The 23231-nt window shown below is 41.6% G+C and overlaps 2 protein-coding genes across 2 annotated transcripts; one reads left to right on the top strand and one right to left on the bottom strand.

Moving 5' to 3' along the window:
* On the bottom strand, positions 1-7651 carry LOC139564432 (C-type lectin domain family 9 member A). The gene is made up of 7 exons (XM_071383946.1): positions 7473-7651; positions 4030-4110; positions 3453-3560; positions 3097-3366; positions 2806-2966; positions 1189-1316; positions 1-1085 (listed from the first exon to the last, which is right to left on the bottom strand). The coding sequence occupies exons 1-7, from the start codon at positions 7534-7536 to the stop codon at positions 947-949; spliced, it is 951 nt and encodes a 316-aa protein (XP_071240047.1). The 5' UTR covers positions 7537-7651; the 3' UTR covers positions 1-946.
* A 1054-nt stretch (positions 7652-8705) lies between these two features.
* Positions 8706-18608, top strand: nes (nestin). The gene is made up of 4 exons (XM_071383447.1): positions 8706-9694; positions 10614-10738; positions 12274-12347; positions 13002-18608. Exons 1-4 carry the CDS (start codon positions 8879-8881, stop codon positions 17513-17515), a joined length of 5529 nt encoding a protein of 1842 aa, XP_071239548.1. The 5' UTR covers positions 8706-8878; the 3' UTR covers positions 17516-18608.
* The last annotated feature ends 4623 nt before the right edge of the window (positions 18609-23231 follow it).

The following is a 23231-nucleotide window of genomic DNA, read 5'->3' as shown; positions in this document are numbered from 1 at the left end:
TCTCCATCACAACCCAAAATATAAGCTTGATTTCTTCCAATGTTTGTAATCAAAGTAATTGTCAACAAACACTATATAGCCTCATAACATGGTTAAAACTATTAAGTTTATATAACGGATGGTCAGTCCTTGCACCCATAGCTCTTTCTATGAACTTGACAGTGGTTACATTTCTCCAGCCCCATCCCTCAGCTTTTTTACCAAAACAGGGGCGAGAAATTCTTTGTTATTGTTTCAATTGCTGATTGGCGCTTTAAATAAATATCTCATCTAGTGCATAAAACTTTCGATTTAGCAGAAGTATTGCATAGGTTATAAAACTGAGTGATTTCAGAAAAAAATGTAAACTTCCATTCTACATATTAAACTTGTACTTCATATGCTAAGATGTTTCAAAATTGAAGGAAGAAAATCTTGGAAGACAAGTCTAGCTTTGCTTTGTAAACTGAATATTATATGATTTCTGATCTATGAAAGGCCAAAACAAATGTTATTCTAAAACACTACTATACATATAGTTGATCTTTGATTGTGAACATAGAAACAACTGTATGAACATAATACAATAAGACAATATAAGAGCACTAATTCATTGTCATAATGAAATAATTGATATGAAAGAAAATGTGTCTGATTTATATGAAAGCTCAAAACTAAACATTATTTTTTAAATTCACCAAAGCTACATTAAAACAGATCGTTGATTGTTAACATTTCAAAAAACGTACAAAACAAACCTGTGTTTGCGTCAGCCAAATATGGTTTTGCTTTGTGAATTCTATATTAAAATCACTTCCTGAATTGAGTGAATCTGAATTGACCCCAACAAGCAGATGCAGGGGTCCTTCAATTAGAAGAATAAAACCTAATTTAATTCTCAAAGGAAGATGCAATAATATATGAGTTCAGTATGTGAGAATACTTCTTAAGAGAGTGTTCCTGCAATTTAATCTGACCATATTAATGCTCTACTCTCACAGATCCAACAGTTCTGCATGTCACACGATTCAGCTTTCCAATTAGCCAATGGTGCATTCTTTGGGATAGTTAACACGCAATCACCCCCAGTTTGACTGTTCCAAAACCTGTGAAAAGAGAACACCACCATTAATGAAAATAAATTACTGAGTCAAAAAATGATTTAACAATGCTTCTTTGTTGTGTTTACACTGAATAAAATGTCCTTACCCAGCAGTCAGATTCTGATGACTTCCATTAACCCAGAGCCATTTGCCGTCTTCAGCTTTGTCAGTCAAACCGATCCAATACCCATGATAGTCATCATAGTATTCTTTAGTGTGGTTATGAATGAATTCCTTAATGAGAAGTGAGTGAAACCACAACTTAAGTGTTAGGGAAAAGGTACATTTTATAGTAATCCACATTTTCAGGAGGCAGTGTGTAAATGTTGGATCTAATGGATGTAATCAGGTCCAAATGAGAAATAACAAAGAGCACAACAGGAAGTAGCATTTTAATGGGCTTTGTCCTTTTGTCTTTTAGTTATGACTGCTTTACCATGAGTTCATAGCTATTACACATTTTAATCTAGTTCCTATTTCACTTTTCATTCATTTTCATTGTTTGATTGACTTAAAGGTTGAGTGAATCTGTCCCTCTAAACCAGTGGTGGAAAAAGTACCCAATTGTCACGTTATACTTGAGTACAAGTGAAGATACCTTTGATGGGTTTGGATTTCTGAACTTTAAATGTTATTAATCATTAGTTATACTAGATACCTGAGGGGTGCCATAGCCGAGGGGCTACACCAGAGGTTAATGGTTATCTGTAGGGGGAAGGTATATGGTGGGTGCATTTAATCTTGGAATGTACTGTAAGTCTATTTATTCTTGTAAGTCGCTCTGGATAAGAGCGTCTGCTAAATGACTTAAATGTAAATGTAAATGTACTGAGAGTAGGGAAAGTGATCACATGTGCCAGGCATTGATAAGGGGAGAGAGCCATGGATTAGTGATGAAGGGGGTCGAGGTCAGGTCAGGTCACTTTAAGGGAGAAAGAAACGTTTATTGCACGTATCACTTAGTTTCCTGCCTAGCAATAAAGATACAATGTTTAGCGAGAAGGAGGAGACTCCACCCAAAGTGGGGTACAAATACCACTACTATTGTTGACATGTTTTTGTATATTCAGCTGTTCGATCCTTTGGGAAGAATACACTTGGGTTAAGCTTTCATAGTGTCCGTCGAGTTCTTACTCTGGTAATTTCAACCTAACACCTTAATAGAAAATGACTCAAGTAAAAGTCACCCAGTAAAATTCTACTTGACTAAAAGTCTAAAAGTATTTGGTTTAAAATAAACTTAAGTATCAAAAGTAAATGTAATTACTAAAATACACTTAAGTATCAAAAGTTAAAGTAAAAGTGTAAGTCATTTCAAATTCCTTATATTAAGCAAACCAGACGGTACCATTTTCTTGTTTTTTTTAATTTACGGCTAGCCAAAGACACACTCCAACATTCAGACATCATTTGAAAACGAAGCATGTGTGCTTAGTGAGTTCGCCGGATCAGAGGCAATAGGGATGACCAGGGATGTTCTGTTGATAAGTGTGTGAATTGGACCATTTTCCTGTACTACTAAATGTAAATGTCATGAGTACGTTTGGGTGTCAAGGACAATGTATGGAGTAAAAAGTATAATATTTTCTAAAGGAATGTAGTGAAGTAAATGTCAAAGTAAAGTATAGATACCCCAAAAAACGACTTAAGTAGTACTTTAAAGTATTTTTACCTAAGTACTTTACACCACTGCTCTAAACTCTTGTTTGCACCAGTGTCCCACCTGTTCTGCTTGGCTGCCAATGACAGGCAAATCAGCTTTTTCTTGTTTGCAATATTGTTGGCTTTCTGTCCAGGTCTTCCATTGAGTGTCAGGTTGCACAATCAGGTAACAACTAGATTGGAACAACATCCAGCCATCTTGACAAGAGTTACACACTCTCTCTACAACAATAAAACATTTACAGTATTAACGCTACAATATAAACACAATTAGTTTTGTTAATACTGTATATTCATTTTAAGTGTAATATCTAATAAGTAATGTATTTTAATGTACAAGAAAGGGGATTACCTCCTGTGCCAACGTTTTGTGAACAATATTTCTTGACAGGAAAGTCATCAAACTGAAAAATTAACTGAAGATTCCAGTTCAGTCTATCCCTCTCTCTTGACACATTTTCTTTCTCAGCCGCTAAACGTCGGTTTGTAGTGCTGACATTGGTGTAATCACTCTGCAAAATGTGATTGGCTGTACTCAGATTGCTATTGAGATTCATTAGGTCCTGATTGGCCGCCAGTTCCCCCACCAACTTTGTGTTGTGCTCTGAGAGAGCAGTGCTGACTATGGAGAGAGAAGGACATGTTTACTCTATGATGTCATCCTACACCCCTCCAAAATCCATAATACTTTATGATCCACATACTCACAGTAGACACAGAGGCCTATAATGGCTGAAACTAAGAGTGCACAAAGAAGCCCCAAACACACTGCCACTCCTCGAAAGGGTTGAGAGTGGAGAGCAGACTTCTCATCCACTAGGAATAGCAAAGATAAGAGTCATGTTATTATAACCATACTGTTAGAATAAGAATATACATTTAATGGTAAGTGTTATTCCATCAGCTGATGAAATCTAATAATTGAACAATAAAAGGTGGATCATTTGATTATGGCGTAGATTCAATCCGGACCACGGAAGCATGTCAGAACTTTGCGCTTTGAAACAAATGACTAGCCACTTGCAAAATGCTATCATTAAAAATAACCTCTGTGATCTCCATCTTGCTAGCTACTATTTTGTATTTTATTCAAGCGGATAAGGTAGTGACATAGGCAGTGACATCCTCTATGCAAACTGACGTTCTATTACGTACAGACAGACAGTGTTAATCCGGAACATTTGAAAATTGTAGGATGCAACCCAGATCTCTAGAGAGACTAATCATGCTATAACTCAGATCTTCCACAGTCCGGATTGAATCTAGCCCTATCTCTCAAACACACCTGCTGTGGCAGGATTTTGTTGAGTGACTGCACTTCCCTTAGCCTTTACTTCAGCATATGCTGTTTCATCTTCTTTTTTCTCTGTGGGGAATAGAAAGGAATACACATACATATCCATTAATTGCAACCCATTTGTGAACCAATTTTTGCCTTACATGCCACTATGAAAATCTTATGCCATTAGTAACTCTAACATGTAACCCATATAGCTTTTTTATTTGTTGTTGATTGGAAGTATGTAAAAAAATAACTGACAATTACCCCTGTTCCTCAGCCCCAATATCTATATACTTCAGTCCACTTACCAACACACCTAAACCCAATTACCCACACACCCCAGCCCAGTTACCCCCATGCCCTAACCCTAACATACACATGTCAGTACCCTAATATTTATACAATCAACTACCGATACACCTTTATCCTAGCCTTAATTGCCCTATTTGTTCGTCATAGACCCCAGTTTCTTTGCCAAAACTCCTCATCCCTGTTGCCTTACTATCTCAGCCCTGTTACTCACTTTGCCTAGGTCTGTATTAACCCAAGTCACCAACAGTAACCTATATCCAGCCACTCGCTGCACATCTCAACCCTGTTATTTGCATATCTTAGTCCTGTGACCTCTGACCTGTAATCACTTAATAATTTCTAATAATTTCATAGATAAACTCACAGTACAGTGGTATAACACTGGTAGGGGTAAAGTGACTATGAATAGACAATAAACAGCGAGTAGCAGTAGTGTAAAAACAAAGGGGGGGGTCAATGCAAATAGTCCGGGTGGCCATTTTATTAATTGTTCAGCAGTGTTATGGCTTGGGGGTAGAAGCTGATAAGAAGCCTTTTGGACCTAGACTTGGCGCTCCGGTACCGCTTGCTGTGCGGTAGCAGAGAGAACAGTCTATGACTTGGGTGGCTGGAATCTTTGACAATGTTTTGGGCCTTCCTCTGACACCGGCTAGTATATAGGTCCTGGATGGCAGGAAGCTTGGCCCCAGTGATGTACTGGATCATACGCACTACCCTCTGTAGCGCCTTACGGTGGGATGCCGAGCAGTTGCCATACCAGGCAGTGATGCAACTGGTCAGGATGCTCTCGATGGTGCAGCTGTATAACTTTTTGAGGATCTGGGGACCCATGGCAAATCTCTTCAGTCTCCTGAGGGGGAAAAGGCATTGTCATGCCCTCTTCATTACTTTCTTGGTGTGTTTGGACCATGATAGTTTGTTCGTGATGTGAACACCAAGGAACTTGAAGCTCTCGACTCGCTCCACTACAGCCCTCCTTTTCCTGTAGTCCACGATCATCTCCTTTGTCTTTCTCACGTTGAGGGAGAGGTTGTTGTCCTGGCACCACACTTCCAGGACTCTGACCTCCGTCCTCTAGGCTGTCTCATTGTTGTCGGTGATCAGGCCTACCACCGTTGTGTCGTCAGCAAACTTAATGATGGTGTTGGAGTTGTGCTTGGCCACGCAGTCGTGGATGAACAGTGAGTCTACGGAAAGCTTGATCACACAGTTGTCCGGAACAGCTGGTGCTCTCGTGCATGCTTCAGTATTGCTAGCCTCGAAGCGAGCATAAAAGGCATTTATCCCGTCTGGTAGGCTCGTGTCAGCTTGTGGCTGGGTTTCCCTTTGTAGTCCGCAATAGTTTGCAAGCCCTGTCACATCAGACGAACATCAGAGTCTGATGACTCTAGCCTTTAGCTCGATGCAGATTTTGCGTGGCTTCTGGTTGGGATATGTACGTATGGTCCCTGTGGGGATGACGTCATCGATACACTTATTGATGAAGCCGGTGACTGAGGTGGTATACTCCTCAATGCCATTGGATAAATCCCAGAACATATTCCAGTCTGTGGTAGCAAAACAGTCCCTGTAGCATTCGTGTCATCTGACCACTTCCGTATTGAGCGAGTCACTGGTACTTCCTGCTTTAGTTTTTGCTTGTAAGCTGGAATTTGGAGGATGGAATTATGGTCAGATTTGCCAAATGGAGGACGAGGGAGAGCTTTGTACACGTCTCTGTTTGTGGAGTAAAGGTGGTCTTTTTTTCTCTCTGGTTGAACATATGACATGCTGGTAGAAATAAGGTAAAACGGATATAGGTTTGCCTGCATTAAAGTCCATGGCTACTAGGAGCGACAATTTTGGATGAGCATTTTCTTGTTTGCTTACAGCCTTTTACAGCTCGTTGAGTGCGCTCTTAGTGCCAGCGTCGGTTTGTGGTGGTAAATAAACAGCTACGAAAAATGTAGATGAAAACTCTCTTGGTAGATAGTTTATCATGAGGTACTCATAAGCTACTCTCTATTCGACACCACGCACTAGCTGTTATTGACAAATAGACACACACCCTCACCCCCACCCCTCGTCTTCCCGGACATAGCTGTTCTGTCCTGCCAATGCACAGAAAACCCAGCCAACTGTATATTATCTGTGTCGTCGTTCAGCCACGACCCGCTGAAACATGAGATATTACAGTTTTTAATGTCCTGTTGGTAGGATAGTCTTGAACTGAGCTCATCCAGTTTATTCTCCAGTGATTGAACGTTGGCCAATAGAACGGATGGTAGAGGCCGGTTACCCACTCGCAAACGAATTGTCACAAGGCACCCTGATCCGCACCCCCTGTATTTCCTTATTTCCTTCATGCGAATGACAGGGATTTGGGCCTTGTCCAGGAGCAGCATTATATCCTTCGCGTCAGACTCATTAAAGAAAAAATCTTCATCCAGTTCGAGGTGAGTAATCTCTGTTCTGATATCCAGAAGCTCTTTCAGTCATAAGAGACGGTAGCATCAACATTAGGTACAAAATAAGTTACAAACAATGCGAAAAAACACACAAAATAGCACAATTGGTTAGGTACCCGGAAAACATCAGCCATCCCCTCTGGCGTCATTCTTCCATTCCATTCCAGATCTACATGCATCTCAGCCCAAATACCAACACGAAGAAATATCATTGTGCAAGAGACAGTAAACAAACCTGTTGACATTAAATATTTGTTCAGTTATTACACTAATTGAGTTTATACAGAAAGTTTCAGACCCCTTGACTTTAACCACGTTTTGTTACTTTACAGCCTTAATCTAAAATGGAGTCAATCGTTTTTTCCCTCCTCAATCTACACACAAACCTATTTTTTCCGGCTATTGTGACCCATGGGATTAAATGGGTTAAGAATGTAATTTTTACTTGATTTAACTGAAGATATTTGATTAACACATAATGGCAGAGTAGATTTGCCATCAAAGACAAAAAAACATGAACATGATTCAGCATAAATAGCTGCCATATCTGGCTCACTTTCTTTAAGCACCCTCCAATTTGAATTTTCACAAATAATTGTGGTTGTTAGTCTTCAGTCTATAACATTTTTTGTTAACTAAAAGACAGTGACATTAATGAAGAGATGAGAAAGAAAGGCCAAGACCCACCTTTCGGCAAAGAAACGATGGGATTCTTGAAAACCACGGTAGAATAATGCAGCTCTTCTGCCATCCTTTAGACTTGTTGTCAACAGTGTGTACAGATAAACCTTACCCAGTGTTGAACTATATGTTATGGTGGTCCCTGTTTCTTATATCCCTATTAGGACCTGTATTAGTACTTCTGCTTTGACTCTGGTTTGCGTTACTCATGTCAGACAACAATTTCACTGTTTCCATCTGACTAAGAAGAGGAAGTCGTGTTGACGTGCCATGGTGGTACTGTCATGACGGTACTGAATGGCACTGCACTACTCAATGTGAAAATCTATATGGAAAACCATTGGCCTACAACTTTGAATGGAAAACAGAAATAGTTTTGTACAGAAATAGAAATCGGAGTGTCTCTCATTCTCTGCTCACTTGTTTTAGTGTGAGGATACCTCTGAAGACTTGCCATACCCTCTTGTCAGTGGTTGATTGAGAAGTTTTTTGAGAAGTTGGCCAATCCACATTGTGGTTGACTGGTTTACAAGTTAAATTTAATACCCTGATTTGCTGAGACTTCAGAAAATGTTGTAATGCGTTTCTCATTTGTCTGTAATAGATCTTCACTTCAACCATAGGATCGAGGTTGAAGTCTTGTTACCATGTAGACGTGGGGCAATGTCGAAATACTGTCACCAGATGGTAGTAGTGAGGCCAAAATTGATCTGAAAAGTAGCTACATCACTTTTTTAATCAAGATGGTAGTCTATCCTTTATTAAGTCAATCAATGATCTAATTAGATTGATTTAGCCTATAATTTCTAAACCTACATCACGTGTGACAATCGGAGTTGTCTTAGTACAAATATAAAGGTTTCCTCTAGGCTTCCTGTCAAGTGTATTCATCATAGAGTATTGTATTCATGCTATTGCATTTAGCCTTACATATTACATTCAGTAGTCTCACAATTACGCACAATATGTGTGTATCAGGAAAAAAAACTGGTGTAAAGAAATACATGATTTCATAAAAATAACTGAATATGTACTTGTAGAGAGATAACAGAAATCATTCAATCAAAATGTGAATTTCAACCTGTGAATAAGAAGCAGAAGACATTCCAGCAGTGCTAGAGTTAACCCCTAAATGACATCACTGCTCACTCCCTCCTCCCTCTCCTCTCCATCCCTCCTCCCTTTTCTTCCCCTCTGCCCTCCCCCTGCATTAATTCCAGTATGAAAGGAGAGTATCTCACCAGCGGTCACACTACAGGAGGCAAGCAGCCTCACAGCACATTCTGACCCCCACACACAGGCTTGGAGAGATAGACCCAATCAGCACCTCACACACATTGACAGAAACTGCTCACTCCAGAGTGAGGCCCTCTTTACTCAACCAGCATCACTATCTGTCCTCTCTCTCTGACATGGAGCTTCACAGCCTCCGACACCACCACAGCCACCGGACCGACAACAAGCTCCAGATGCTGAACCTCAACCAGCGCCTGGAGACCTACCTGGGCCGAGTGAGGCTGCTGGAGGAGGAGAACACGCTACTATGCCAGGAGCTCCAGGCACTGAGGGGCTGCGGCCAGGGGGGGCGGATGGGCCTGGAAGACAAGCTGAGCCTGGCCAGGCAGGAGGTGGAGGAAGCCTGGAGGGAGAAGGACCGGGTGGAGCTGGAGCTAGGGAGCCTGGGTGAGGAGCTCCAAGTCCTGGGGCTGCAGAGACAGTGGGAGGCGGACGCCCATGGGGAGGTGAAGAAGAAGCTGGCAGACAGCAGGAAGGAGATGGAGGAGGAGAGGAGGGCTCAGATCTGGTTAAGAGAGAAGGTGAGCCAGCTAGAGAAACAAATCCAGTTCCAGATACAAACCCACCAGGAAGATGTTGCCGGCTTCCAGGGTACACTAATCCAAGTCAGACCTGCACTGCCACCCCCTCCATCCCAAACGGGCACCCAGCTGCTCAGCCTCCAGGACCTGGGTGAGGAGTACTCCCAGATGGCTGTCAGGGCGTGGCATGAGGCGGCCATGGTGTTTCAGGGCCAGGTAGACAGCCTGGACGAGTCTCTAAACCAGGCCAGAACCCGGTTGGCCCAGGTGGGCCAGGAGAAAATTGAGAGCCAGCTGAAACTTAAGGCCCTGGAGAATGAGCTGCAATCAGTCCAGGATAGAAGGCAGTATCTGGAGAGGAGTGTGGCCAAACAGAGAGACAGGGAGAGGCAAGAGATACAAAACCTGCAGGTAAGAACAGTTAAAGTAGCCGACCTTGATCTTTGGTGTGGGCATATTTATGGGTGTGGGTTTATTCATGTCAGTATCTCATAGGTAACTTTGTTATAACAGTGTAATTTGCCAATGCAATCATATAACAGTATCAATTAGACTATTTAGAACTCCTGTTCACCTGAACCTGAACTGAGACAAAAAAGTGAGATTCCTAACCATACTAACCATACTATTAAATTCCATATTGAGTGACGCTTGAATAATCATACATTCTTTAAAATGTCTTGAGTGTGTTGTCTGAATGTGACTGCTGTGTGGGATTTAGGACCTTCAAATGACTTCAGTCCAAAGACAATTGACAATGTGCTTGTTGTGTATTTTGCCAGTTAATTGAGACAGCTAAAGCTGCTTCCAGTTGAGAAAACCAGAGCAAAACAAAACGTTTGAAATGTCAGTCATAGCAGAACGTTTTTCAAATGGACATGGCCCAAAATATAAACGGGGAAAAGATGGTCATTTTATGAAAACACACAGAGGTGTTTTTGTCCAAATGAGTCTGATGATATCTATGACAAAGAAACACACCAACGCAGTATCGCTGAGAAGGCTTATATTGTGCTCCCTTTCATTTGAAATGCTAATGAAATGTTTGGACAGAAACAGCATATTGGACTCTGCATAGGCTGGGGCTCAGGGAATTAGTTCCAGGTCATCATTTGTCTAGAAAGGTCAAAAATCCACACTGGGGCCCAACCATAAGATGCAGGGAACACAACATTAAACATTCTATGTTCTATGCTGGGCATAGGCTCTGGACATGGGACCAGGAACCATAATTCAGTGCCTTCAATACATGTGCTATAGTTCATGTGCTATTGTTGGATGACATCAATGCTATTTCTAATCAACTCTCTTCCCTTTTCCTGTTCCTCAGGCCCATCTGGAGGTGTTGGAGATGGAGAAGGGGGCACTGGGAAATCAGATTGACGCTCTCCTGACAGAAAGTAGGGGTCTGGTGCAGCTGAAGATGTCTCTAGGCATGGAGGTGGCCACATACAGGTACTGTACATGTCACAGTACATATATCAGATGCTACAGTACCTCCCTCATCATACCTTTAGCACTAATCTATAGACATTTTGGGCCAAATGCTAAAGGGTAACTAGTAAATCATGCATTAATGTCAATTGGAGCTTTGCTTGAAAATATTAGTTACATACAAGGATCTCAAGTTGGACTTCAGTCTTAACTTGTTTTCCTTGTCTGTTTTTCTTCACAACCACTGATCTGATAGACCATGGCAGTTGAAAGTATTATGATGGCCATCCATCCAATTATTTTACTCATCAGCTGTAGAGGGAAAGGAGACGAGGGGAGGAAGCCATGAAAGACCATTGGCCCACAGCCAAAGGGGATCAGAGGTAGTGTCATTTTTTATGTAAGAGAGGCGTGGGAAGGTTCAAATAAAAGCGTCACCTCAAGCCTGTCGATCAGAATATGAAAATTGAGGCAAATGTCCCACTCATTCCATCTTCACTAATATCTTCCCCTTCTTTTCCAAGAGTTATTTTCCAAACATGTTCTTTTTCTTTTATTTACCTTTCTACCGATTTGTGAGAAAGCCGTCATTATTAGCCCCATGTCCATGCTGATTTAGACGTCTAGTTTATCACATTCAAAGATGGCTTTTCAACTGGAAGTTCAGACTGAGCCCCATCACCCCTCCCCCTGTGAGAATGTGGAACAATATGTAGATGCCCAAGGCCTGTTGTCCAATAGGGCTCAGCCGTCTGGCCTAAAGGTCATCCCCTTGAAAAGGCCCGTCTCGGCTGTCTTGAGCAGGGTAACTTTATATGGGCCTCTATAGTGGCGCTTTTCTCTTCCCCCTCCATAGTGACCCCAAGGTATCAGCAGGGAATGACCAACGTATGAGCCATGGGAGTCTAGAGGAACAGGAATAAGAGGCAGGGGGAGAAGCAGAGAGCAAGTCTCAAAGAGATTTACTAAATGCATCAAATTCATATTTTTTGCACCTACACGGTGCATCCCAACACGCAATACAACACATTGAGCAACACTTGGAATGTCATTCTGGGATCATATTGGGATATTCATGTGCACCAGTTTATAAGTATTTAAGAGTATTGTTTCATTAGAGATGCTGGTTTGAATGTGTGTTGGAATGGGCATGGTCCACATCTGTGAATACAAATGGTATTAGTTCTGCTTGTGCTAATCAGAATGTCAGGGCGTGCATGCCTGTATTTTAGGCTGTGAGTATGTGAGAGGGGGAATTGATGGTAGTGGTGTGCACTGCAGATGACAATGTCATCCCCACATTTCCATAACAACAGATCTCATGTTGGCAACAAAAGCCCTCCCACTTCACTCCTCTGACCCCACCCTACGACACTTATTTTAGAAAAACCCCTAGTACGGCCAAACTAAAATGATCTTGGTTATTCGTCACATTAGTATTCAAGCTGCTTCTAACCAAAACACAAGATTTTCTAGATAGTGATGCAAAACATATTACATCACTTTCCCTTCATGAATCCTTCTCTCATTTGTCTATGTCTGTTATTTTCCTTCAGAGCTTTACTGGACAATGAAAGTCTGACGGGGGATTTCTCTTCAACAAATCAGCTAAGGAGTACCTACACATCTGGTAAATGATCACTTCATGCAGAACCAGCTATATCAGTGACTGTGTTGTAATACAACTTGATATTGATAGGCGTCAAAGCCATCACCTCCATGACATGTATTCCTGTTACTGTATACTTCTACTCAAAACCAAGAGGCATCTATCTTATCCTTAAGGTAGGCGAGTCCTGACTCTGTATTGTACTGTATATAATCACATTAGACCAAAAAGACTGGGGGATGGTGTGGGTTGGTTAGGGGGCTGAGCTAGACGCGTCATGCTCTGTAACACAAGCTACCTAAGAGGGTCCCCAAAGGTCGTTGAGCCATATGGCTTTGCTTTCCGGTAATTCAGACTCGAGGGGAAGGAAGTCATGATCAATATCTTTCCATTACTGTCTAACCTCAGGAGAACATGTCTCCTAATATTGCCTTTGGGATGGGATTTCGAGATCTGTCAACCCTAGGATAAAACTGAAGACATTTTGGAATAGGCAGAGATTTGCAATCAAAAAGCAATCAAAGCATTGATGAATGTTTCCTGGTATTGTCAAGATTATTGTCAGTGTCATTTCAACTTTATCGATGTCTATCTATGATAGTCCCTGGCCTGTGGCCTACCCATTACCATTATGCCTGGTCTACCTATTCAATAATCTTCCTATGTCATTCACAGATGGAGTGCCCAGCTCTCGAGGGGTTAAGCAAAGCTTCCAGACACAGCTGGCTACCAGTCACATGATCAGTCCCATCTCTACCTTCCATAGAGCAAGCCCACGATCCAATGTAACAATGATGTCCGCATCACCAATCTGGACTCAAAACCGGGTAACCCTGAACGAAACACCTGAGAGTTGTCGAAAGACAGAGGAAGAGCATGTTAACTTTGACTTAGGGTCCAACCGGCAGGTAAGTTGGTCAACGCCTTACCCCAAAGTACCACAGGATGGAATTTCAGTCGACCACTTCAGACCCCAAGATGTCCATGAAGAAGTCAACTATGCTGAGCCTCTCTCACCTCCCACTGAAGAGGCAGGAGCTGATGTTGTATCTTGGCTTGGTTCTGACCATAAGGAACAATCCATGTGGGATTTAGAAAAGGAGGAAGAGGATCAGAACATAGTCAGAACCTGGGTTGCTGAAGAGAAACCCGTTCTGGAATCTGCCATGAGTCACCAGGTTGAGACCAGCTTCAGTATGCCAACTGTGTTCAGCACTGATGCTCAAGAGCTCTACAGCCCTTCAGTGAGCTATGAGAGAGCAGGTTCGGTGACAGGGGCACATTCTGCTTTCTCAGCGAATGATGATAATGATGTACCTTTTGAAATGTCTTCTGAAAAAGAGGAACCTCTACTAGATCTGCCTTATGGTCCCATGAATGCATTGGGGGAAAGAGATCTTGAAACAGCAAGGAAAGACACTGAATGGGTGGGAAAAGAAGGCTTGGAGTCTGAAACTAAATCAGTGCTAGAACATGCATTTGAGACCTTCACAAGCAGTCAAGCTTTTGAGTATGGGGCGGGGAAAAGTTACAACAAGCCAAAAGAGTTCAACCAAGAGGACAATATGTCTTATGCATCTATTCAAGCCTCCCACGGTTCAGAAGAGGCATTTCACCATGTTAAAAGAGTGGAGGAAGATGTTATTAATCTCACAAAAGAGGATGATGAAAATGATATGTCTAACAAAGATGAGGAGCAATTGGAAGATGAATTGCGCCCCTATGGGTATGGTAAGGATGATTGTGAAAGATTGGCAGGGTTCAATAAGGAAAATTGTGTGACAGAAAGAATCGATAAGTTCAACCGAGAGGCGATTATCTCATATGAATCTGCTCAAGCTTCTCACTGGTCAGAAGAGGTATTTCACCATGTTGAAAGAGTGGAGGAAGGTGACATAAATTTCACAAAAGGGGATGATGAAAATGATATGTGTAATAAACGTGAGGAACAATATGCATTGCACCCCAATGGGGATGTAAATGATGAATGGGATAGAGTGGGAGGATACAATGAAGAGAGTGGAATTGGAGAAAGAATGGATGATTGGAAAGAAGGAAAGGATAATATGAAAGAGGAAGAGATGTGGAATAACAGAGAAACCCAACCCAATGGGTCTGATCAAGAGTATATACCTTCAAATGTAGAGAAACTGAATCAATTCGAGCAAGAGCATATACCTTTAGGCAGAGAGAAACTGAATATATCCGACAATGACAAAGAGGATCATGATGAGGCAAACGACTGTCAAAATACTTCTATTTCATGGAGGGCTGAGCTAGAAGGTGACAGCTACGCTCAGGACAACACACTGGCCGACACACACCCCCTGATTCGTTACAAGAGTGACGAGACGGATGCCAACACTCAGGCTTCACACATGGGAGAAAGTGACTCCAGTGATGGTGAAGAGGACAGGGAGGTTTGCCAGACAGGAACAGGCACCTGGGGCGAAGGCAAGTCCAAACAGTTTGACACCATGGAGGATCTGTATGAAGAGTCAGAAGGGGATGTCATAGATCAGGAAAGTAACATGGGCTCCACTCACCAAGAGGACATGGATGCTAGCCAAACAAAGGAGCATGCTACACAGGAGAATGATGAGGAGAATGCAGTAGATCAGTTGATTCAGAAGACAGAAGAGGAACAATCCTATGAGGAACTTACAGAACCTGGAGAGTACTCCATGGTGTGCTCTGATGAGGACTATAATGAAGAAATAATTGATAGATTGGTGGAGCAAGAGTTAGAGAATTTATCTATATCCAGTTACAGTGAACACTTTAATGGGCAGATGATTGAGAGCGAGTCAGTACTGAGTCTTCAAATTGAGTCTCACACTGAACTTTCCCAGACACAAGACATATTATACAGTGAGGAGGTAGACCAGATACACTCAGTGAGACTGAATCAATCTGAGCAAGAGCATACGACCTCAGGCGGCGAGAAACTGAATCAATCCGAGCAAGAGTACATAACTTCAGGCAGAGAGAAACCGAATCTATATGCGCAAAAACATATACCCTCAGACGGAGAGAAACTTAATCTCACCGAGCAAGATAATATACCTTTAGGCGGAGAGAAACTAAATCAATCTGAACAAGAGTATATACCCTCAGACGGAGAGAAACTGAATCAATCCGAGCCAGAGTGTATAACTTCAGGAGGAGAGAATTTGAATAAATCTGAGCAAGAGCATATACCTTCAAACGGAGAGAAACTGAATCAATCCCAGCAAGAGCATATACCTTTAGGCGGAGAGAAAATGAATCAATCCGTGACAGAGTATATACCCCAAGGCAAAGAGAACATGAATCAATCTGAGCAAGAACATATACCCTCAGACAGAGAGAAAATTCATCAATCCGAGCCCAAGTATATACCTTCAAACGGAGAAAAACTGAATCAATCACAGCAAGAGCGTATAACTTTAGGCAGTGAGAAACTCAATCAATCCGAGCAAGAGAATATACCTTCAGACAGAGAGAAACTGAATCAATCCGAGCAAGAGAATATACCTTCAGACAGAGAGAAACTGAATCAATCTGAAGATCAGTACATTCCTTCAGGCGAAGAGAAACTGAATCAGTCTGAGCAAGAGCATATACCTTCAGGCGAAGAGAAACTGAATCAATCCGAGCAAGAGACTATACCTTTAGGTGGAGAGAAACTGAATCAATCTGAAGATCAGTACATTCCTTCAGGTGGAGAGAAACTGAATCAGTCTGAGCAAGAGAATATACCTTCAGGTGGGGAGAAACTGAATCAATCCGAGCAAGAGACTATACCTTTAGGCGGAGAGAAACTGAATCAATCTGAAGATCAGTACATTCCTTCAGGTGGAGAGAAACTGAATCAGTCTGAGCAAGAGAATATACCTTCAGGCGAAGAGAAACTGAATCAATATGAGCAAGAGTATATAGCTTCAGGTGGAGAGAAAATGTATCAATCCATGCAAGACCATATACCCTCAGACGACGAGAAAATGAATCAATCTGAGCCAGAGTATATACCCTCAGGTGGAGAGGATCTGAATCAATCTAAGTCAGAGTATATACCCTCAGGTAGGGAGAAACTGAATCAATCTGAGCCAGAGTATATACCCTCAGGTGGAGAGGATCTGAATCAATCTAAGTCAGAGTATATACCCTCAGGTAGGGAGAAACTGAATCAATCTGAGCCAGAGTATATACCCTCAGGTGGAGAGAAACTGAATCAATCTGAGCCAGAGTGGATTTCCTCAGAGGTTATGTATTCAATGCACTCTAGGATTCGAATGACACCTGAACACACATCTCTTAGAGAAAGTTCAGTAGAAATATCCAAAGCAGGATATTTGGCTCAAGGTAAGGTCTTCAATGGGGAACTGGAAACTGAAGCTGTACCAGACAAAATAGAAGGAGAGGATGACCAGAACCTTTCTATGCTGACTCATGCAGACTTCACTGAAAGCCATTCTATCTACAGCAGTTTAAACAGCAGGCCTGAGAGTCAAACCAATATGAACAACTCGGATATAGAAGAGTCCAACAGCACAGATGATGAGTCTCCAAATGCAAGCCAGTATTTGCAACCTGCCAACGAAGCAAATCTAACTGCAGATCAGGAAGACTTGTTAGATGTGGCGGTCTCTCACTATGAGGATTGCAATGCTCTTATAGAACATTCTGCAGAGGAGGTCACTAGCTATCAGGCAAGTCATGAATGTCTTCAGACAGACAAATGGGAAGTCTTAGAAAGTCCAAACAAACACCTGGAATCTGGAGATCCTTTTGCAGGTCACAAGAGAGACTCAGAGAGATCATCCAAAACTGACAGCAAAGGCCGGGACCGCCACAGCTTCCTCAGCTCTGGTGTACACAGCAACTTCTGGGGTTCCAATCTGGAGTCAGGAGCCCCCTATCAACCGGATGAGCCATATGACCATGTGACCGAGCTACCCAATCAGAACCTGGCCTTGGCTGATAACCTATCCTGGGTGGATTTGGAATCCACAATCCACAATCCACAATCCAATTGGAACACAAAGATGGACAGTGACACACCTAAAGCTTCCACCCTTGAAGAAGAGGACGAACAGATGCCCTCACAGGTGAAGCAGCTGGTGTGTAGAGATGTGGTAGAGGGTGTGAATGTTACTTCTGAAGGTTCTGAAGATGAGGGAGACTCCAGGTCATCTGGGGAAGAATAGGAACAATTTCAGCATAGTTTCTATAAGGAGTAAAGTAGAAGTAACAAGTGTTATTGAGAGTGTAATACTATTTACACTTTACAGGCTTTGAATATGAGCATTGATTCACATTGATCCTTACAGTGAAAAGTAAATGAAAGGATCATTTCATCCAAACATGAATGTACTATGTCACAGAATGTCATGACAATTCAGTGCTCTCTGGAATCCTTGGGATGTTCCTACCCTAAACCCTAACCTTAACCCCTACCCTTACCTTAACCCTAACTATAACCATGACCCTTACCTACACCATTTAAAATGTCAACTTCAATGGGGTAGGGACGTCCCAAGGATGCGAGATAGCATGGACCGTCAAATATTTATGCTGTTTTCAAAAACCAAAGTTGTGCCTTGGTGCACACCCTGCTGACACTAACCACCAGTGTACCTACTCCATTTCAAGATATTGAGGGCCATTTTTGTAAGTTTTACAAATTTATGTTTGAATAGCCATTTTTCTATTGTTTTTATTTTATTAATTTTTTATTAGCCCATCCACAACCCCCCCCCCCCCCACACACTTTGGAGAACAAAAGTAACTTAGTTAAAAACCAAATAAAGGACATTTGAAAGTCAAAGCATTCTTGATTTGATTGCACTGATTGAAGGAAATCAATTAGAGCAAAAGTGAGAACCAAGGTATTTCAGTGCACAAGACCTGGGAGCTTGTTTTTCTAGTGGCAACTTTTATCTTAACATCGTAAGCAAGTTTATTTGATAAGGACTCCAGTTGATATATACAGTACCTTCAGAAAGTATTCATAGCCCTTGACTTACTCCAATGAAAAGTGTTATTTATGATTATAATTTGATATTTCAACTCAAACACTCACTACAAGCAGCAGTGCATGGTTTGAAATCCTAGAAGAACAGCTTGCCTTCATTTTAAAGGGATAAATATAACTAACAGACAATGAAACAACATGGTGCCATATTAGCTATGCTTTGTTGACGATTACGGCAAAAAACACTTGTGTTGTTTTTTGGCTAGTGTTCTCTGTAGAAATGCACAAAAAAACCTACATGGAAAAATAAAACTAATTGACAAATATGTTTATAATTGTATATTTGCTTAAGAACTTTTTATGACTTATTTCATGATGCAGTTTTGATATACTCTACATTGAAATATTTACAGTTTATAAATAAAGCTTTTGTAAAATTAAGGGAGAAAAACATAGAAATATAAACAAATAAACACACTCTGGTCCATAAAAAATAAAAAATAAAAAATGTATTTAACAAGGCAAGTCAGTTAAGAAACGGTCAGCTATTTTACAATGACGGTCTATTATCCAGTAGTCTCTTCTGATAGAGGAAAGACCAGCGCACAACGGGTTCCGAGAATAAATATCCAGTGTCTGTTGAAATCTGGACAAAGCTCTTTAAAGACAGAGGAAAGCATACCCTTAGACTAGGCCAAGAAAACAGCTGGCTTCTCCCTCAGCATCTATCTGTTTCCTCTGTGTATTACATTAAAGTGAGTGAGACCCAGGGGCGGTGTGGGAGGTGAGATTTGGCACCATCCCAGCTTTGCTGACCTCAAAGCAGGCTAGCTAACAAAGCCGCACTGGGCCCTCCATAACAAACAACCATCCCATGGGAAGACCGAGGGATAAAATAGGCAACAAGGAACAATGGATGACCTCACCTCCTCCTCTTCCTGCCTCCTTTCCCCCTTTTTTGTCATTCATTAGTCAGTTTTCAGAACAATGGTGTCTATTTTAGCTGCCGGTTGCCTGCTCACTGCCCAAATCTGTGCAATGACTGATTGAATAAAGGGGGAAACCACAGCCATTCACAGAGAGAAGGGCTGGGTGCTGGAATGGCATTACGGCAGCTGTCTGGCATGCTCTTATTCTCTAACGTCTATGGCTCCTACTCAGCCTTGTAACTAGCTATGACAATACAACTTTATATATTCAGTTCGGGGAATAAGAATAAACTAACTAGGTTATATAGGCACAAGATGATATACAGTATATGAAATAACAATACTTATATAAATAGATGTTGTGGATGGACAAGCTATGTCTATCCCAGGAACACATGCCCAGTGCTGTTAATAGACAAATAGTTTCCTGACAAACAGCCAGGATGACCACATCTGATGCAAGAGGCTGAAAGTGCTTGGTCACTATGTCCGGCTCCGACCAGAGGCTCCATTTCAGCTGGGCCATTCTGGCTAACCTGGGGGAAGGGGCTCAGCTGGAGGGCTGGGGTGTGTGTGTGTGTGACTATGACACAGGAGGGATGTAAAACTATACCAGCTCTCTATAGGGAGTGTGTTTGCTCTCCTTCGACAACAATCTGTCATCCATTATCCCCTTTCTATTGATTTACTCCATGTGATGGAAGACCTGTAAAATCAGACAGAGGAACGGGTGGCTCCTTGACTGGCCTTCATTTTCTCTTTTGTTCTAAATTTACGACTGGCCCACCCTCTGTAAACAATGGGCTATAAGGAAGAGAAATATGTTATACGTGCCATGTTGTAAACAAATCTAAAAATATATTCAAGTCAGTGCAACCTGATGCATATACAGTATGTACTCGTTCTATTAGACTCAAATAATTGTATGAATACATCACTAAGGACAAGTGTCACTTACAGTACCAAGGACAGACAAATGACAAAGCACTTTAGACAGAGCTGCTTCGGACGGTTTCAGCTGCTATCTCACAACCACATCAGCTGCTCCAAAGAATGTGTGAATCATTCTCACATAAAAGGTCCCCTTATGATGAGATAAGGTCATGTCTGCCAATCAGCAACAGGGTAACAGAAATAATGACACGCGCCCAGCCAATGACCTTGATTGTAACAGAGTATAAGTTGTTCTAAAATGTGCAGTCGTCTAATGGTAACGCTGATATGTAGGAAAGAGACAGTCAGGCTCTTGACCCCTAGCTCCAAAAGAAGGGTGTATTTATTATGGTTATGAATATGAGTTTGGCCTCACTGACAAGAATCTGAATAATGACAAATATGTTTTTATACCGAACAGAAATATAAACGCAACATGCAACAATTTCAAAGATTTTACTGAGTCACAGTTCATATAAGGAAATCAGTCAATTTAAATACAAATCTATGGATTTCACATGACTAGGAATACAGATATGCATCTGTTGGATCAGAAAACCAGTCAGTGTCTGGTGTTTCCACCATTTGCCTCATGCAGCGCGACACATCTCCTTCGCATAGAGTTGATCAGGCTGTTGATTGTGGCCTGTGGAATGTTGTCCCACTCCTCTTCAATGGCTGTGCGAAGTTGCTGGATATTGGCGGAAACTGGAACACGCTGTCGTACACGTTGATACAGAGAATCCCAAAGATGCAGTGGTGGAAACAGTACCAAATTGTTATACTTGAGTAAAAGTAAAGATACCTTAATAGAAAATGACTCAAGTAAAAGTGAAAGTCACCCAGTAAAATCCTACTTGAGTATAAGTCTAAAAGTCTTTGGTTTTAAATATACTTAAGTATCAAAAGTAAAAGTATAGATCATTTCACATTTCACAAACCAGACGGCACTGTTGATTTTTTTTTATTTTTACGGCTAGCCAGGAGAGCACACCAACACTCAGACATTTACAAATTACGCATATGTGTTTAGTGAGTCTTCCAGGTAAGAGGCAGTAGGGATGACCAGGGATGTTCTCTTGATAAGTGTGTGAATGGACCATTTCCCTGTCCTGCTAAGCATTCAAAATGTAACAAGTACTTTTTGGGTTTCAGCGAAAATGTATGGAGTAAAAAGTACATAATATTTTTAGGAATGTAGTGAAGTAAAAGTAAAAGCTGTTAAGAATATAAATAGCAAAGTAAAGTACAGATACCCCAAAAAACTACTTAAGTAAAAATACTTTAAAGTACTACTTAAGTACTATACACCAATGCAAACATGCTCAATGGGTGACATGTCTGGTGAGTATGCAGGCCATGGAAGAACTGGGACATTTTCAGCTTCAGCGATATGGGGCTGTGCTTTATCATGCTGAAACATGGGGTGATGGTGGTGGATGAATGACACGACAATGGGCCTCAGGATCTCGTCACGGTATCTCTGTGCATTCAAATTGCCATCGATAAAATGCAATTGTGTTTGTTGTCCGTAGCTTATGCCTGCCCATACCATAACTCCACCACCACCATGTGGCACTCTGTTCACAACTTTGACATCATCAAACCGCTCACCTACACGATGCCAGACAGAGGAAACAGAGGAGCCGGTGGTTGTGAGGCTGGTTGGACGTACTGCCAAATTCTCTAACACGACGCTGGAAGTGGCTTATGGTAGAGAAATGGACATTCAATTATCTGGCAACAGCTCTGGTGGACATTCCTGCAGTCAGCATGCCAATTGCCTGCTCCCTCAAAACTTGAGACATCTGTGGCATTGTGTTGTCTGACAAAACTGCACATTTTAGAGTGGCCTTTCATTGTCCACAGCACAAGGTGCAACTGTGCAATGATAATGCTGTTTAAATCAGCTTCTTGATACCTGTCTGGTAGCTTCTTGATACCTGCCACACCTGTCTGGTAGATGGATTATCTTAGCAAAGGAGAAATGTTCACTAACAGGGATGTAAATACATTTGTGCACAAAATGAGAGAAATAAGCTTTTTGTGCGTATGCAACATTTCTGGGATCTTTTATTTCAGCCCATGAAACATGAAACCAACATTTCACGTTGCGTTTATATTTTTGTTCAATGTACATATTCGGATGCATATTTTGTCCACACTGTGATGCAGGAGCCAGTGTATTATTTTATTTTGCCTCGAGACAGCCGGATGGTACCAGATGCCCACTCTAATCCAATCAAAGATGGCCCCCTGTGAATTCACTCCATCAGTTATATACAAGCAAATGTGGCCATGCATAATAGTAGAGCCACACCCGGCTCATCCCTGGCCACGTGATAGGCATTAGGGTTAGCAGTGTGGTTAAGGTTAGGTTTCAAATCAGATTGTATGACTTTGTGGCTTGTCCCAGCTAGTGACCACTCTGAAGAGCTGCCTCCAGAATAAGATTCATGACAAAAAAACGCTAACCTGCGAGGTATACAGTACTGCCACAGACTGAGTGGTCTCGATTATAAATTATTACTAGTTGGCCATTGTCACTGGAGACAGAAGTGTGTGTCTGTCTGAGACATGAGCTCATGGGCCACACAGGACAGAACAGCTGCCACTATGGTCAACTGTCTGGAGGAGGGGACAATACACCCCCACCACATCGCTCCAATCCTCTCTCTCATTACTTCATCTCTCTCATTCACAACATTGGGACTAAACATGGTCTTATTTATTAAGCATTTGTTTACTGTCCAATGATGATTAAGAAACTGAAATCTTGCACTTCTTTAAATAAATAGAGATTATGTCAGTGGAAAAGTTATCATGCAATGAATAGACGCCTCAATACAACATTTCTCCATGAGAACTCCCCCAAGTCTCTCCTTCCAAGATCATTCGACTTTCTCTTTTCCTCCCATGACAGTTATGATTTACAAAAAGTAATTTTCTATTAAAGTTTTTGTTTTATTAGTATTAATCTTTATCGTTATGTCATTCAAATACCGTGGCGTAGTCTCACATAACATGCAGTTTAAGTAAATTAAGTTGATCACTAGGATTGCGAAAAATGTAATGCTTTAAATGTGA

Source organism: Salvelinus alpinus, chromosome 35 (assembly GCF_045679555.1).
Source record: "Salvelinus alpinus chromosome 35, SLU_Salpinus.1, whole genome shotgun sequence".
Classification (NCBI taxonomy): domain Eukaryota; kingdom Metazoa; phylum Chordata; class Actinopteri; order Salmoniformes; family Salmonidae; genus Salvelinus; species Salvelinus alpinus.
This window is presented reverse-complemented; position numbering and strand designations above follow the sequence as displayed.